Source organism: Anthonomus grandis, chromosome 9 (genome assembly GCF_022605725.1).
Source record: "Anthonomus grandis grandis chromosome 9, icAntGran1.3, whole genome shotgun sequence".
NCBI classification, from domain to species: domain Eukaryota; kingdom Metazoa; phylum Arthropoda; class Insecta; order Coleoptera; family Curculionidae; genus Anthonomus; species Anthonomus grandis.
The window spans coordinates 12032829-12046608 of record NC_065554.1 but is presented as its reverse complement, the minus strand read 5'-3'; the positions used below and the strand labels follow the sequence as shown (position 1 = coordinate 12046608).

The 13780-nt window shown below is 33.1% G+C and overlaps 1 protein-coding gene across 1 annotated transcript in view; it reads right to left on the bottom strand.

Moving 5' to 3' along the window:
- Window positions 1-1578: 1578 nt before the first annotated feature.
- LOC126740339 (protein O-mannosyl-transferase TMTC4-like) overlaps window positions 1579-13780 on the bottom strand; it is a 31189-nt gene continuing 18987 nt past the window's right edge. The window contains exons 2-12 of the mRNA XM_050446313.1: window positions 10047-10282; window positions 9786-9993; window positions 9566-9730; window positions 9300-9512; window positions 9042-9244; window positions 8805-8985; window positions 8603-8752; window positions 8388-8549; window positions 8158-8328; window positions 1899-2172; window positions 1579-1845 (exon numbers count right to left, since the gene is read on the bottom strand). Coding sequence (XP_050302270.1) covers window positions 1667-1845; window positions 1899-2172; window positions 8158-8328; window positions 8388-8549; window positions 8603-8752; window positions 8805-8985; window positions 9042-9244; window positions 9300-9512; window positions 9566-9730; window positions 9786-9993; window positions 10047-10282 — 2142 coding nt within the window. The 3' untranslated portion in view covers window positions 1579-1666. The remainder of the gene's footprint in view (window positions 1846-1898; window positions 2173-8157; window positions 8329-8387; window positions 8550-8602; window positions 8753-8804; window positions 8986-9041; window positions 9245-9299; window positions 9513-9565; window positions 9731-9785; window positions 9994-10046; window positions 10283-13780) is intronic.

Here is a 13780-nt window from a genome sequence, read left to right as displayed (position 1 = left end):
TACCAAAAAAAAAAATTACCTTGAAATTTTGACCCTTTTAAGGGCCGGGGGGCGCGGTACAAAATAAGAGGAAATTAAATTTAAAAAAAACAGGTAAATATTTTGTCATGTCCTTCAACTTTTTAACACTATACCAAATACATTTACGCCCGTACATATTCTAATAATGCCGTACCCCTCCACTGATTTACACAATACTGTAAATCTGAATATATTCTGTAAATCTGTGCCCATACAATATTGTGCGCGTTTGCGTCACACCCCGCGATTAATGGAAAACCACTATCCCTACTGTATTTTATTAACCTTTTTAGTTCTTCCGTCGAGGGAAGTTGTCCATTATCATACCACTGCATATTATTAACTTATATTTTGTGCCACCTACCGTGTACTCCAGCAGAGCTGCCGTAGCATCCTTGGAGCTTACTTGTGGTAAAGTTAGTTGAAGCTCCCTGGATGCTAAGAGAGACGTTCTGGGCCTCTGGTCTCCTTCAACACCGGCTATAAGTTTGAAGCCGGTGACCCTATATTATGGGATTATTATAAGATAAGAATCCCCATATTATGACATTAAAAATATGCCATGCATTAAAATATTAAAATCTGCCAACTGAACTCAAAATCCTTTAAAGTGAAATTGGTAGATTTGCTTTGCAAAAAGGGTTCACTTTTTGATAGCAACTAATATTTATAACATGTTATTTACTGGTGTGTGTTGTTTTTTTTTTGTTGTATAGTTTTAGGAATTTTAATCTGTATGTGATTAATCTATAAATTTATATTTTAGGTTGATTTGTATTTTTATTTTTTGCTTATTATGCTTTCTTAGAATTTTAGATCAAACATATATCACTTTGTGAATAATTAATAAACACATAAATAAATATGTAAAGGCACAGGTTGATTTGTATTTTTATTTTTTGCTTATTATGCTTTCTTAGAATTTTAGATCAAACATATAATATCACTTTGTGAATTAATAAACACATAAATAAATATGTAAAGGCACAGTAGAGCAGAACCCAATGTATATTGTTTTACGTAGAACTTTAGGGCTTTACAGAAAATTTTTAACATTATATTCGCGTTATGTCTGGAGAATCTCTATGTTAAAAATACCAGCTTCTTTGTTTTTATACCGTTAAATATAGTATAACGCAATGTTTTAATAATTTCATGGAGTTAAAAAGTCAACCAGGTCAAAGCAGTTTAATTATTGAGTAAAAGTAAAATACTTAATTGAAAACATTTTCCTATACTATCAAGTTACTTAGTTTAACACTGCCACATCTCTACGGTAGAAAGACTTGAATAGACATTGAAGTAAGAATAAAAGGATTATACTACAGTAATATAGATAATGCGACTCTATTTTTAATTTCTAATCTAAATTGAAACTAAAATAGGATTGTTCAAAGGAAGAAAATAAAACAAATTTTCCTTTAACCACAACAGGTTTTACCATTTCACTAAACTAATTTATTTACCACTTGCATCTTCAGGAAAAGTTTAAGATCTGTTTTGCATATGAAATCTACACCAAGGATTCCAGTCCTCCAAAAGTTTACCTTTAATAAATAAAAACAAAATACATATATTCAAATAAAAAATTAAACAATATATCACAATATCACAACTGATCATTACAAAATCAAAACAATAAAAATTAGGTACTAAGTTTCTTGGAATGATTATTGGAATGATTCTTTAACTGAGCACTATTATTCGAGGTTATGAGCTTGCGCAAATTAACTTGGGCCGACTTCAGATCGGGATCCAAATTCAAGGCCATTAAGTACATTTGTTCCGCCTTATTTCGTTTCTCCCAACGGTGATATAGTACACCTAAAACCAATATATAATTAATATTAACTAGAGGTTCAAATATCAAATATTACCTAAATTGGAATAATATAGAGCATTATTTTCGTTTAATTTGATGGCTTGCAAAAAATGTGTTTCCGCCTCTGGGAACCTGTTTAATTTCCCTAAAACATTTCCCAAAGCAAAGTGTATGGCGGGTGCTCTGGGAACGTGCTGCAAAGCTAAAATACCCAGTTCAACAGCCTCATGGGTACGTCCGTCCGAGTCTAAGAGAGCGAGTGCATTTCCCCAGGCGGCCGAATGAGTTGGACGTAAGCGTACTGCTTCTTTCCATGCCGCAAGAGCTTCCTGGAGTTTATATAAGCCAGTTATTTATGTATGTTAGTACAAAAACTTTAATTCCTAAACCATATTTTTTCTAAAATTTGTCAGTTTTCAAAGCATTTTTTTTGAACTTCATTTTTAATACTGAAAAATTAAACGTTAAAAACTATTTTTAAAGGTTTTCCAAAGAATAGATAGCTAAAGTCCAGTGCAACGATATATTAGAATGGTCACCCGTCAAAACACCAGCATTCCACCTGCCAAACAATCTCATCCACCTTCTATTTACATTGTTTGGCAAGTGGAATGCTGGTGTTTTGACGGGTGACCATTCTAATATATCGATGCACTGGACTTTACCTTGTGTATTTGTTGTATTTTTTATTTTGTGAGCATACACTGTGATTTTCGTCACGAATTTGTCCTTTCTGTCGGATTCATCACGTTTCTGATGCTCATACTAAAGTTTAAGTTTAAGCCAACATCTTATGTGATCTTTGCAACTATCTATAGCACAGCTTTTCTTTTTAGGTAAACAGGCAAAATCGTTAGTATGCCGAAACAAATCCAAACCGGGTTGTCAAGCAGCATAGACAACATCAAACAAAAACTAATGTGTGGACTGGAATCCTTGGAGAGCCAATTATTGGCCCAATATTGTTTCATAATAATTTAACTGGCGATAAATATCTCAATTTTTGGAAAATTCATTGCCCAAATGTAGTGACCCAAAAGATTATAAGTGTTCTACCTTGCTTGGCTAAGGTGTTAGAAAAAATTATTCACCACCAAATGACCAAACATGTTCAACATAATAAAATACTACCGGATGTGCAGTCTGGATTTCGAAAGGCTACACATCCGGCCATAGCTGTTCTACGGCTTTGGCTCATATAACAGATGATATTTTGAGGGCCACCGGCATGGGAAAAATTACAATTTGAACACTTTTAGATTACACCAAAGCCTTCGATATTATAGATCATAATTTATTGCCAATAATAAATTATATTATTGGCAATAAATTATGAGATGCGATTCAATTTTTTAAACATTATTTAACAGGAAGAAGTCAGTGTGTTAGGATTGATGGAATGTTATAAGTCCATTATTATATGCCATATATACATCTAATGTTAATAAAAACATGTAAAGTTCACTACTAGTGAGTCGCTTCAATGTATTAATACAGAATTAGAAAACTTAAGATATATTTCCCTAAAGCAGCGTTATTCAAAGTGTGCTCCGCGAAACCTCCGGTAGGGCTCCGCCAGCAGTCATAATAAATGAATGCATGTATTAAAGTGAACCCTATAAGAATAAAGTTACCTAAGATAAAAATAAACAACCAAAACGAAACGCCTACTTATAGGTGCTACTGGTACATTATACGAAAATGTAATATATATATTATTAAGTAAATGCCCGACCTATTACATCGAAATGTGGCAGCGTTACTCGTACGCCACCATCAAAGCCCCCGGACTATAAGCAATCGAATAACCTCGGACGCGGACTTCGGAGAAAATCGTCTGGCTCTCCGAAGTTTCTGAGGATTCGAGATGATTCGATGGTTACTGGTATAACATAAAGGAGGATTGTTTGGCGCAGAGAATGTATTAATCAAGCAACGTACCGCAAAATTTACTCACACCGCGCTCAGTATTTTATGTTCGCTTGTCTTGTTGTTGTTCGTAGTGGTTGTAAAATCTTGTATTTCGTGCGTCAAGAGATACTATTTGTCATAAAATTGACCAAATCAAATTAGTGTTAAAGAAGAATGGAGCGCTGGCTTAAAGGTGTTCGAAAAAATGTGGTTCGCTTGGATGATGCGTCAAATTCAAATCAAGGTGATATGACGGCGTCAAGTTTTAGTTTTATGGTTTCAAGTTCAAGTAGTAAAACATCTAATGACACACTGAAGGCGAAAAAATGAAAGTATGACGAATCATACATTAATCTCGGATTTGTTGATTCCAACGGACCACCTCTTTGTATGTTGTGCAGCAAACTCCTTCACTCCTTCCTAATAGTTCGATGGTACCTGCTAAGATGCGCCAACATTTAGAAACTGTACATCCCGACTTCAAAAACAAATATAAAGATTCTTTTTTACGTAAAAAAGAACAATTATTAAGAAGCCAACAAACTATGACGTATGCGACTCAGACTGTGAATGAAAAGGCCACGGAGGCATCGTATTTGGTTAGTTACCGCATTGCCCAAGCAGGAGAAGCGCACACTATCGCTTAAAAGCTAATAAAACCATGTGTGGTAGACCTAACAAAATGTATGCTCGACGAAAAATCTGTAAAGCATCTTTCTACAGTGCCGCTTTCGAATGATACAGTTACGCGCCGAGTTGGGGATATCGCAGCAAACATAAAACAAGAACTGGTTTCACGGCTGCAAAATAACAAATTCGTCTTGCAAATGGATGAGTCGACTTATGTTGCTGGACTGGCTATCTTGCTATTAATTGTGCGATATTCATATAAACATTCACTCGAAGAAGACTTGCTTATGTGCTCATCGCTGCCTACTAACACAACCGGAGAAGAAATTTTTAACACGATTAACATATTTTTTGAAGAAAACCAACTCGATTGAATGATTGCATTGATATTTGTAACGATGGAGCCAAGGCAATGACAGGTAGAACAGCAGGAGCATATCACGAATAAAAATGAAAGCGCCAAATTGTAGTTCCAGCCACTGCATCCTTCATAGACAATCACTCGCAGTTAAAAAAATGCCACCAAATCTAAAATTGGTTCTTGATGAGTCAGTAACAATAATTAGTTTTGTTAAGTCACGTCCACTACAATCCCGCTGTTCTCAATATTATGTGAAGATTATGGTATCGATCATAAAACACTATTGCTCCATACTGAAGTGAGATGGTTGTCTTGGGGTAAAACTTTGACAAGGCTTTTTGAACTAAGAACAGAATTAGAAGCTTTTCTTACAGATGTTCCTTTTAATTTAGAAGACTGTTTGTCCGATAAAAGCTGGTTATTTAGACGATTATTTTTAGCAGATGTTTGGAAAACTTAACGAATTAAACCTGTCACTACAAGGAAAACAGACAACAGCTTTCAATGCTAACAAAATAACTGCCTTTAAAAGAAAATTAGATGTTTGGATTACTTATTTTGGTAAGAGAGAAATCGAAACTTTTCATTGCTAAGTGAGTTCCTTAGTCACCATAGTCTTAGTGATACAGAAATATTTCAAAATGAAGTATTTGTTGAATTGGTGCAACATTTCAATGATCTGCAAGGGACTTTTGAATCTTACTTTCCTGAAGAACAGAATACAAAACTGAAAATAAACTCACGGATTCAAAACCCTTTTTCTTGTAAATTGCAGAAGCCTGAAAATTTGTCAAATCAGATCTATGAATCATTTCTAGAAATGACATCGAATACAAGCATGGAATCATTGTTCTAAAAAATTTCACTAAATGATTTTTGGTGCAGGGTTCGTGATGAATATCCACAACTTGCCACAGAAGCTTTGAATGTTCTTCTGCCGTTCCCAACAACGTATTTGTGTGAAACGGGATTTTCAGCATATACAGCTACAAAAACAAAATACCGCAATAGATTGGATGCCGAACCAGACATGAGAATTCAACTTTCTTCTATCAAGCCTGACATTACCCAGTTGATGAGGAATAAAAAACAATTACATGCCTCGCATTAAATGAACTTAGTGTTATCATTTTCTTACTAACTCACTACTTACTGTATCTATCTTTTTTTTGTATGATTATTAATAAACAATTCACATATAACTGCTTTTGATTTTAGTTTAGAGTTTAGGGTTCCGTTAAAAATTTAGTTTATCAAAAGGGTTTCGTCACGAAAAAAGTTTGAGTAACACTGCCCTACAGCATTCTCTTAATCTAAGTCCAAGCAAGTATTGTTTGTTAATATTTGGTCCTAAAATGATGTGCAAATTATTAAAAATTAAATTAATGTTAGGGTAGGTGAGATGTCTTTAGAAATAAAGGAAAATATGAAAAATCTTGGTCTTACTTTTGACAGTCAATTGCGATTCGACCAGCACGTATCTCATTGTATCCAAAAAGCTTATCTTAGACTTAAATTATTATACAGCAATCGACACATTCTATCGCAAAGATTAAAAACAATTTTATGCAATGCTCTCGTTCTATCTGTGTTGGACTATGGAAATGTCGTTTATGGAAACTGCTTGACACAAATTCAAAAAAAACGTATACAAGGAGTGCAAAATTCCTGTTTGTGGTATATCTATGGAATCGTAAATATGAAAGAATTTCATATAAACTCCCTGAAACAAACTGGCTTAAAATGGAAACCAGGCGTTCAGTGCACCGTGCATCTTTTTATAATAGGTTATTATTTTATAAGACACCTATATATCTTTACAATAAATTTATCTATAGATCGCATGTACATAATATAAATATTAGATTTAAAGGTTTGATAACACCTCCTCTACATCGAACATCTATTTATGAACGGAGTTTTTCCTATAATATTTCAAAGCTTTATAGAGCTATTATATAATAGAGTTGTAATCCCGATTGTTTTAAGATTTTGGAACCACGAATCTTTAAACATAAAATCTTTAATTATTATTTCCAGCAGAAGAGTTGAGTAAAAAAAATATGCGTATAATAAAACTTCAAAAATTTTTTCTTCAAACTTTTTAAATCTGTCTCCTTTCTATTTGCTATTTTAAAATGTATGCCCTATTGATAATTGATAACATATATTTAGTTATGTTTTGTAGGATTTTTCTCTTGAATTAAGGTACTATGGATATCTAAGGTTAAGTAGAGCAGGGTAGATAAACCTATTTGTATACTCGTATAAACCTATAGGTTTTCTACATCTGGACTTCGCGTCTTTTCACAATAGTACAATTATGTTTAGGATATAATTATTTGTAAATCTAACCTTAATTGTGAAAATAAAGTATTTATTATTATTATTATTATTATTATTGGTACCAGAATTAACACTATAATTTGTACTCAAGTGGGAATTTTGACGAAAGAATCTACTTTTAGCAAGTGCACCATCCTCATCATTATATTTCACAATTTCTTAATAATTTTTTCTGTAATAGGTGAATTAGATGGAGAGGGACAATTGAATATCTAGCAGTCACCTGACCTTACTCCATTAGGTTTTTACCTTTGCGCTTACCTTAAAGGTAAAGTCTATGCTACAAGACCCAGAAATATTAAAGAACTAAAAGAAATGATCCTAAATGAAGTTCAATTAATTACGCCAAATATTTAAAGAAGTTTACAGAGTTTTATGATCGTTTAAGGCTTTGTCAAGAAGTAAATAAGTTTTATTAAGTAATAAATACTTTAAAAAAAAAAATGTATATATTACTTTTCATCATCTTTTGAAACCTAAACAGTAACAGTACCAGAAAGACAATTTGATTTTTTTAATAAATTAATGACAAACAAAAAGTGCCATAATCCTCCATTTTAAGTTATCATTCATACAAGGTGGCACAAGAGGTATCATTCGACTTAAAACAATTAAAAAATCTTGACCTGACCTGACCCCAAGTGGGATGACTCAAGTTGTTTTTTTAGCGATTGATCACTTTCTCAAAATACACTCATTTAACGTCGGGATGCTTTGTTTTTAATAACTCTAAACACTTTTTTTCAATTTAAAGTCAATGGTTAATCAATTTCAAAAAGAAAAGTACGTCCTATTAAAAAAATTAAATAGGGTTATTTTTCACCCTTTCAGAGGGTTGAATTTTTCTTTTAAAACATTTTTAAAGAACGCAAAAACTCTAAGTAGACGGGTTTTTGCGTTTTTCAGAAATACTTTTTCCAAGAGCGCTCGCGGATTTATTCCAGTTTCAGTTCCCACCCTGTATAAATTATCGCTGATAGTTTATTATATATGTAAAAGCAAAGTAAAATATATGTAAAATGAATTTAAAAAAAAACATTTAAAAAAATTATTATGAAGGACTTACCTGATGTCTTCCCAAATCCAAATATAAATTGCCCAAATTGTACTGGGCATCTGAGTACCTCATTCTATGCCTCAAGGCGGTTTTGTAGGCTTTTTCGGCCTCTTCTAAGTAGCCTTTGCTACTTAGGACTATTCCTAAATTCATCCAGGCTGCAGCGAAGTTAGGTCTAACCTAAACGTTCGGTTATATCTAACAAACTTAAAAAATTATGTTTAATTTCACAAACTTACCTGCACCGCAGTTCGAAGTAAAGCTTCAGCTTCCTCTAGCTGCCCGCTTTCTCTAAGCAAATTTGCTAAGTTGTTCATTGCTTGTTCATAGTTTGGATACATTTCGAGAGCTTTTTTGTATCCTCTAAGAGCTTCTTCTTTGTTACCCTGATCTGCTGCGATCTAAAATAGCTCTTGATAAATAACACTTGATGCTGTAGAAACTATGAACAAACCTTAGCAATATTATAATGTACTTTCGCGTTTAATGGGCAAACCTTCAAGGCAGATTTAAAAAGTCTATCCTCTGTGACCCACTCATAGTTTCTATAAATACTTCTCGTTATAAACGTGCTTATTAATATTATATAAAATATTGTAAATATCTGAAAACATTGATATTTTAGGAGGTAAAATTGACTGTAAAAATAGGCTTACGATTTTAATGTTTTCGTAACGGTTTTTGAGCTTTTCAAGGCCAACGGCTACTAGCAAACACCAACCGGCGCTTGGTAGTAGCAAAGTTCTTTCTGCTACGACAAAACCTACTTTTAGGAATAAGTTGCTTGAGGGGAGAAATGGGATTACTATCAGGCTCACACCCATAACTGAAACATCTCTAAAAATTGTTTTTCTTGATTACCAAAAGATTTTTATTCTTATCTTCAAACTTACATTTTCTCTTTCAAAAATAAATCTTTAATTATTTTAAAGGCAACAGCAGCAACAATTAACCAAAAACAAATAACCCACAATATCCTAAAATCAGTATAACTTTCAATTAACGGAATACAACCCATTGACCAGTCGAAACACATCCAATTTGGCCATATGAGCAAAACTACGTTTATAAGGTAAATGTAGCTGTGAGACAAGACCTGAAAAAGTGTAGTAGATTAATATCGCTACAAGATTATTTTTTAATTTTTTTACCCTTGTCAAAAAACTATCGGCAAAAGCTGCTGGGTTGTCAGTAGGGCTGAAAGTGGGACCTTCAAAATTCATTATTTTAAGCCTAAGAAACATTATTATAGAGCCTATAACAACTAACGAACAGAGTCTTATCAATAACTTTTGAGTAAACACTTCCTCCCATAATTTGGAGGGTTTTTTTCTTAAATATATTTCGTATAGTACGCATACACCCTAAAATAGAAAGAAATTTTAGGGGCCGAGACATAGTCAGTCAATCGACTTACCAATACGGTTATAGCAGTTTCTTTGCACAAAACTGCTGCACTAGTCAAGACCAGTACCATAACAAACCAGCCAAAAAAACTCGAAGGAATTTTATAAAAAATTATAACAGAAATAAACAATATTGCACTTAAAATATCAGCCCTTCCGACCAAAGCTGCCACTGCCTTAAAAGATATTTTTTTTTATTTCTTTAAAATTATGGCTATATTTTTGTCTTACCTCGGAATGAATGGGATGTGCAGCAAACATCAACGCAGCAGTAAATGCAGGATCGTCCCAAGGACACAACGATTTTCGTTTTTTTCGCCGTTTGAGCAAACATTCAAAAAATGGTACCATCATAATGGATAATATGCCATGCAGCACAACGTTAGCCGTATGAAACTGAAAAGCGTCCAAACGGCTATTTGAAAAGAACATATTTAACCTGGAAAACATAATTTAGAGTACAGCTTGTTAAGATCGGTCATGCAGTGTTACCTATATGATAATACTGTAAGAGGTCTGTAGCTTTTATGACTAACATTTAAGGCTATGTTAGTTCCCCAGAAATCATTTCTAAAAACATTTTCGATTGGAGTGCTGGGCAATATATCTTTGTTTTTGACTATGGCCTCGGAGTCGTCAAATGCGAATCCGCCCCAAAGAGAAAGAAAATGACTTGCCCATGCACAGGAAGAAATGGCGATGAATTTGTTTGAATTTGCGTTAGGTTCCTGAAATAAAATAACATACTTGGTTTAAAATTAAAATAATATGATTGAAATGAAAGAAAGATCAATTACAGCTCATCATTCAATTCAATTCAAACTCAATCAAAATTTAATAACGCCAAACTTAAAATTTTCTAAAACCTAAAATTTCTGTACCTGTATTTGATGGACATTTAAAAACATGGCAGACCTTTATCGATATGTACGCATTTTTTGATTCACAATAATGACTCTATCACTAATATTGAAAAGTTTAATTATATGGTTAGTTTTTTAACTCTCTTTTTCTCTCTCTCTCTCTCTCTCGGTAAATGTACACCATTGATAAGTCAAAATTATATAGTTGCCTATAATGCATTAAAAGCTAGGTATGATAATAAGTGTTTGATTGCTCATACTCATTGGCTTTCTATTTAATCAACCCTGTCAAGTTCTGGGATTTTATTTTATTTAATATGTTAATGGATCGATTGGATCAAGCGACTGCTACTCGTTTTGAACTAGAATGTGGTTCAGAATTACTGAAAGATGAAAACTTACATTAACTAATTACAACAACTTTCAAATACTTGTCAATTTTTTAACAAATAAACAATGTTCAGCATTAGAAACTGTTTTTTACTCTAATAGCTCTGTTAAAAGATCGAAGTATGAGAAATCAAAGACGCACTTTAAACTCAATGAAAAAAAAAACAAATCTCTCAGTAAAAAGCAAAACCTACTTCTAGTTTTGTCGTTACCTCACAACCAAATCACAGGAACAATGTAATAAATAAGAAAATGTCCTGTCAGTTATGTCTCGAGGATCAATTCTCATCAATGATCTTTCCTCATATATAATTGCTCAATTTTTAGTGCAAAAAATCCAGGTGAGATTTTCTCTTATAAAAGAAAAGAGATGGTGCACTAATTGTTTGGGTACGAAACACACGTTCTGTCAAATTTGCTCTAAAAAACATCACATACGCTTACATATGGACAATCCTCCAGTCATTAATAGTAATTCTGGATCTCAAACACATGTTCCTCTCTCCTCAAGTAATACGTCAAATGTTGATTGTAACTTAGCCACCACAGCCTCACTAGTCTCAAATATTTCTAGCACAGTATTAATAGCCACTGGTATTATAGAAGTCCGCGATGCAATGGGTATATATAAACCTGTTCGAGCTCTTCTAGATAGTGCCTCTCAAAGTAATTTTATAACCTCGAAATGTTTTAAAAAATTAGGACTATTAAGGTATTCTCTTTCTCTGGATATAAACGGTATCGGTCAAACTCCCTCACGGGCTACAGGTGGCGTCTCATGTACTTGTAAGCCAGTAGGAAAACTCACCTTCTCTTATAGACTCGATTTTGTTATTTTTCCCAAAATATGTAATAATTATCCTACTGTCTCTCTCCCTCAAGATTATTACATATTATATTTATGAATCTCGACCCATAGACATGCTCTTAGGTGCTGATATTTATTAAGTGGAAATTCTCTTTCTATGTCACTCGATAAACCTTTAGCACTAGATACCTATTTTGGATGGATTGAAGATTAATTGAAGAGGTTCCTGCAAGTGATCTTCAAATGATGTTTTGGTTGACAAGCATTTTATGAAAGGACCACTTTTAGAAATAATGATGGCAGATATGTTGTTGAACTACCGTTTAAGGTGGCAGAACCCTCTCTCTTAAAAAATAACTCTCTTTACAATAAGTATAATGATTTTTTTTTTAAATATCTTGATTTGGGACATATATATCCCATTGATATTTCGAAAAATATTGGTTGCTTATGGTTTTACTATATACCCCATCATTATGTTCTCAAACCAAATAGCTCTACTAGCAAGTTAGGAGTTGTTTTTGATGTTAGCGCAACTGATTTAAATGGCCAAAGTTTAAATAAATGTCTTTATGCAGGACCCAAGCTTCAACAAAATATTGTTACTATTCTCTTAAATTTTAGATTCCCCTCTATTGTCTTTACTGTGGATATAAAGCAGTTGCATAGACAAATTTTAGTAAACCCTAAGCACACTCCCTATCAACGAATATTGCACCGATTCTCCTCCAATGATCCAATCCAGGACTTTGAATTAAAAATTGTTACTTTTGGCGTTAGTTAGTTGTAGTCCCTATTTAGTCATCAGAACCATTTTGGAGGTTGTAAAGACTATCCGAAAGCTTCAAAAGTATTGAAAAATGATATTTTTGTTGACAATATTCTCTCAGGAGAAAACTCTTTGCAAGATGCATTAAAGTTGCAAAACGATCTCATATTAATTCTTAGGTCTTCTGGTTCTGAATTACGAAAATGGGCCAGTACCCATCCCGATCTTCTCTCAAACTTACCTTCCTGTTCCAAGCTATTCGATGCTCTTTCATTTAACTCAAGTGATGAATCTACTTATATAATAAAATTTTAGAACTCTCATGGAATTTCAACTTTGATGGTTTTACATTCAAAGGGATATAGCTTGCACTAAGAGACACTTATTATCAGAACTTGCAAGAATATTTGATCCTCTGGGATTTTTGTCTCCAGTGACAATATCTCTAAATATAGAGATATTGTCACTGGAGAAAGATAAAATAGAGTTATGCGCGGCCGTATTACTCTCAAAAATGGTAACTTATGTTTTGGGAGTTTTCTCTAAATTAAAATTAATGAGATTTTTGCTTGGACAGATTCAACAATTGTTTTGTGTTGGCTAAAAAATGAGCCACGAAAATGGACAACCTTTGTCGCAAATAGAGTTGCTCATATCCAAGAATCAATTTTTCCCTCTAAATGGCATCATGTTATTTCAGAGGATAACCCTGCTGACCCAGGTTCCAGTTTGTCTTTTTATATGTATGGCAACTAAGGCTCTGCATATAAAGCTTGCTTCAGAAATGTTAAAGTGCTGCATTTTTTTATTTTCATCGTTTTATTGCTCGGAGAGGTAGGGTGAACCACATTTATAATGATCAAGGAAAAAACTTGCATGGAAAGAAATTAGTTCTTTTATGCATCTCGCCTCACAAGAAGAAAAAATTGAATGGCATTTTAACCCACCCTATACTCAATTATTGCAACAACTTCATCAAAGCATTTGGGCTAAATGGCACACAGAATATTTACATACTCTAATGCAACGCAGTAAATGGACAAAAAATACAGTACATTTGAGGCGCCCAATTCCAAAACTCTTTAGATCCGTGCTAACCAATTTTACAGGAGAAGAGAAAAACTTCGGTTTTTTTGTAAGAACAAATTTTTCTGGTTTAAAATGAAAATACACATTTATGACAACTGTTTATTTAAATATTTCTTACTAAGTAGTAAATTTTTGTTTAAAAGAAGTAGTTATGAACAAAAATAATAGGGATATAACAAGTTTTGCTACCGCACCATGGAACTAAACGTTTTGTTTCAGTATCTGTAGGATTTAGGGAGTTTTAAATAAGTAAAAGTTTATAATTTAAAAACAAATGTTTTTTAAATGAAACTTAAAAATTAAATTC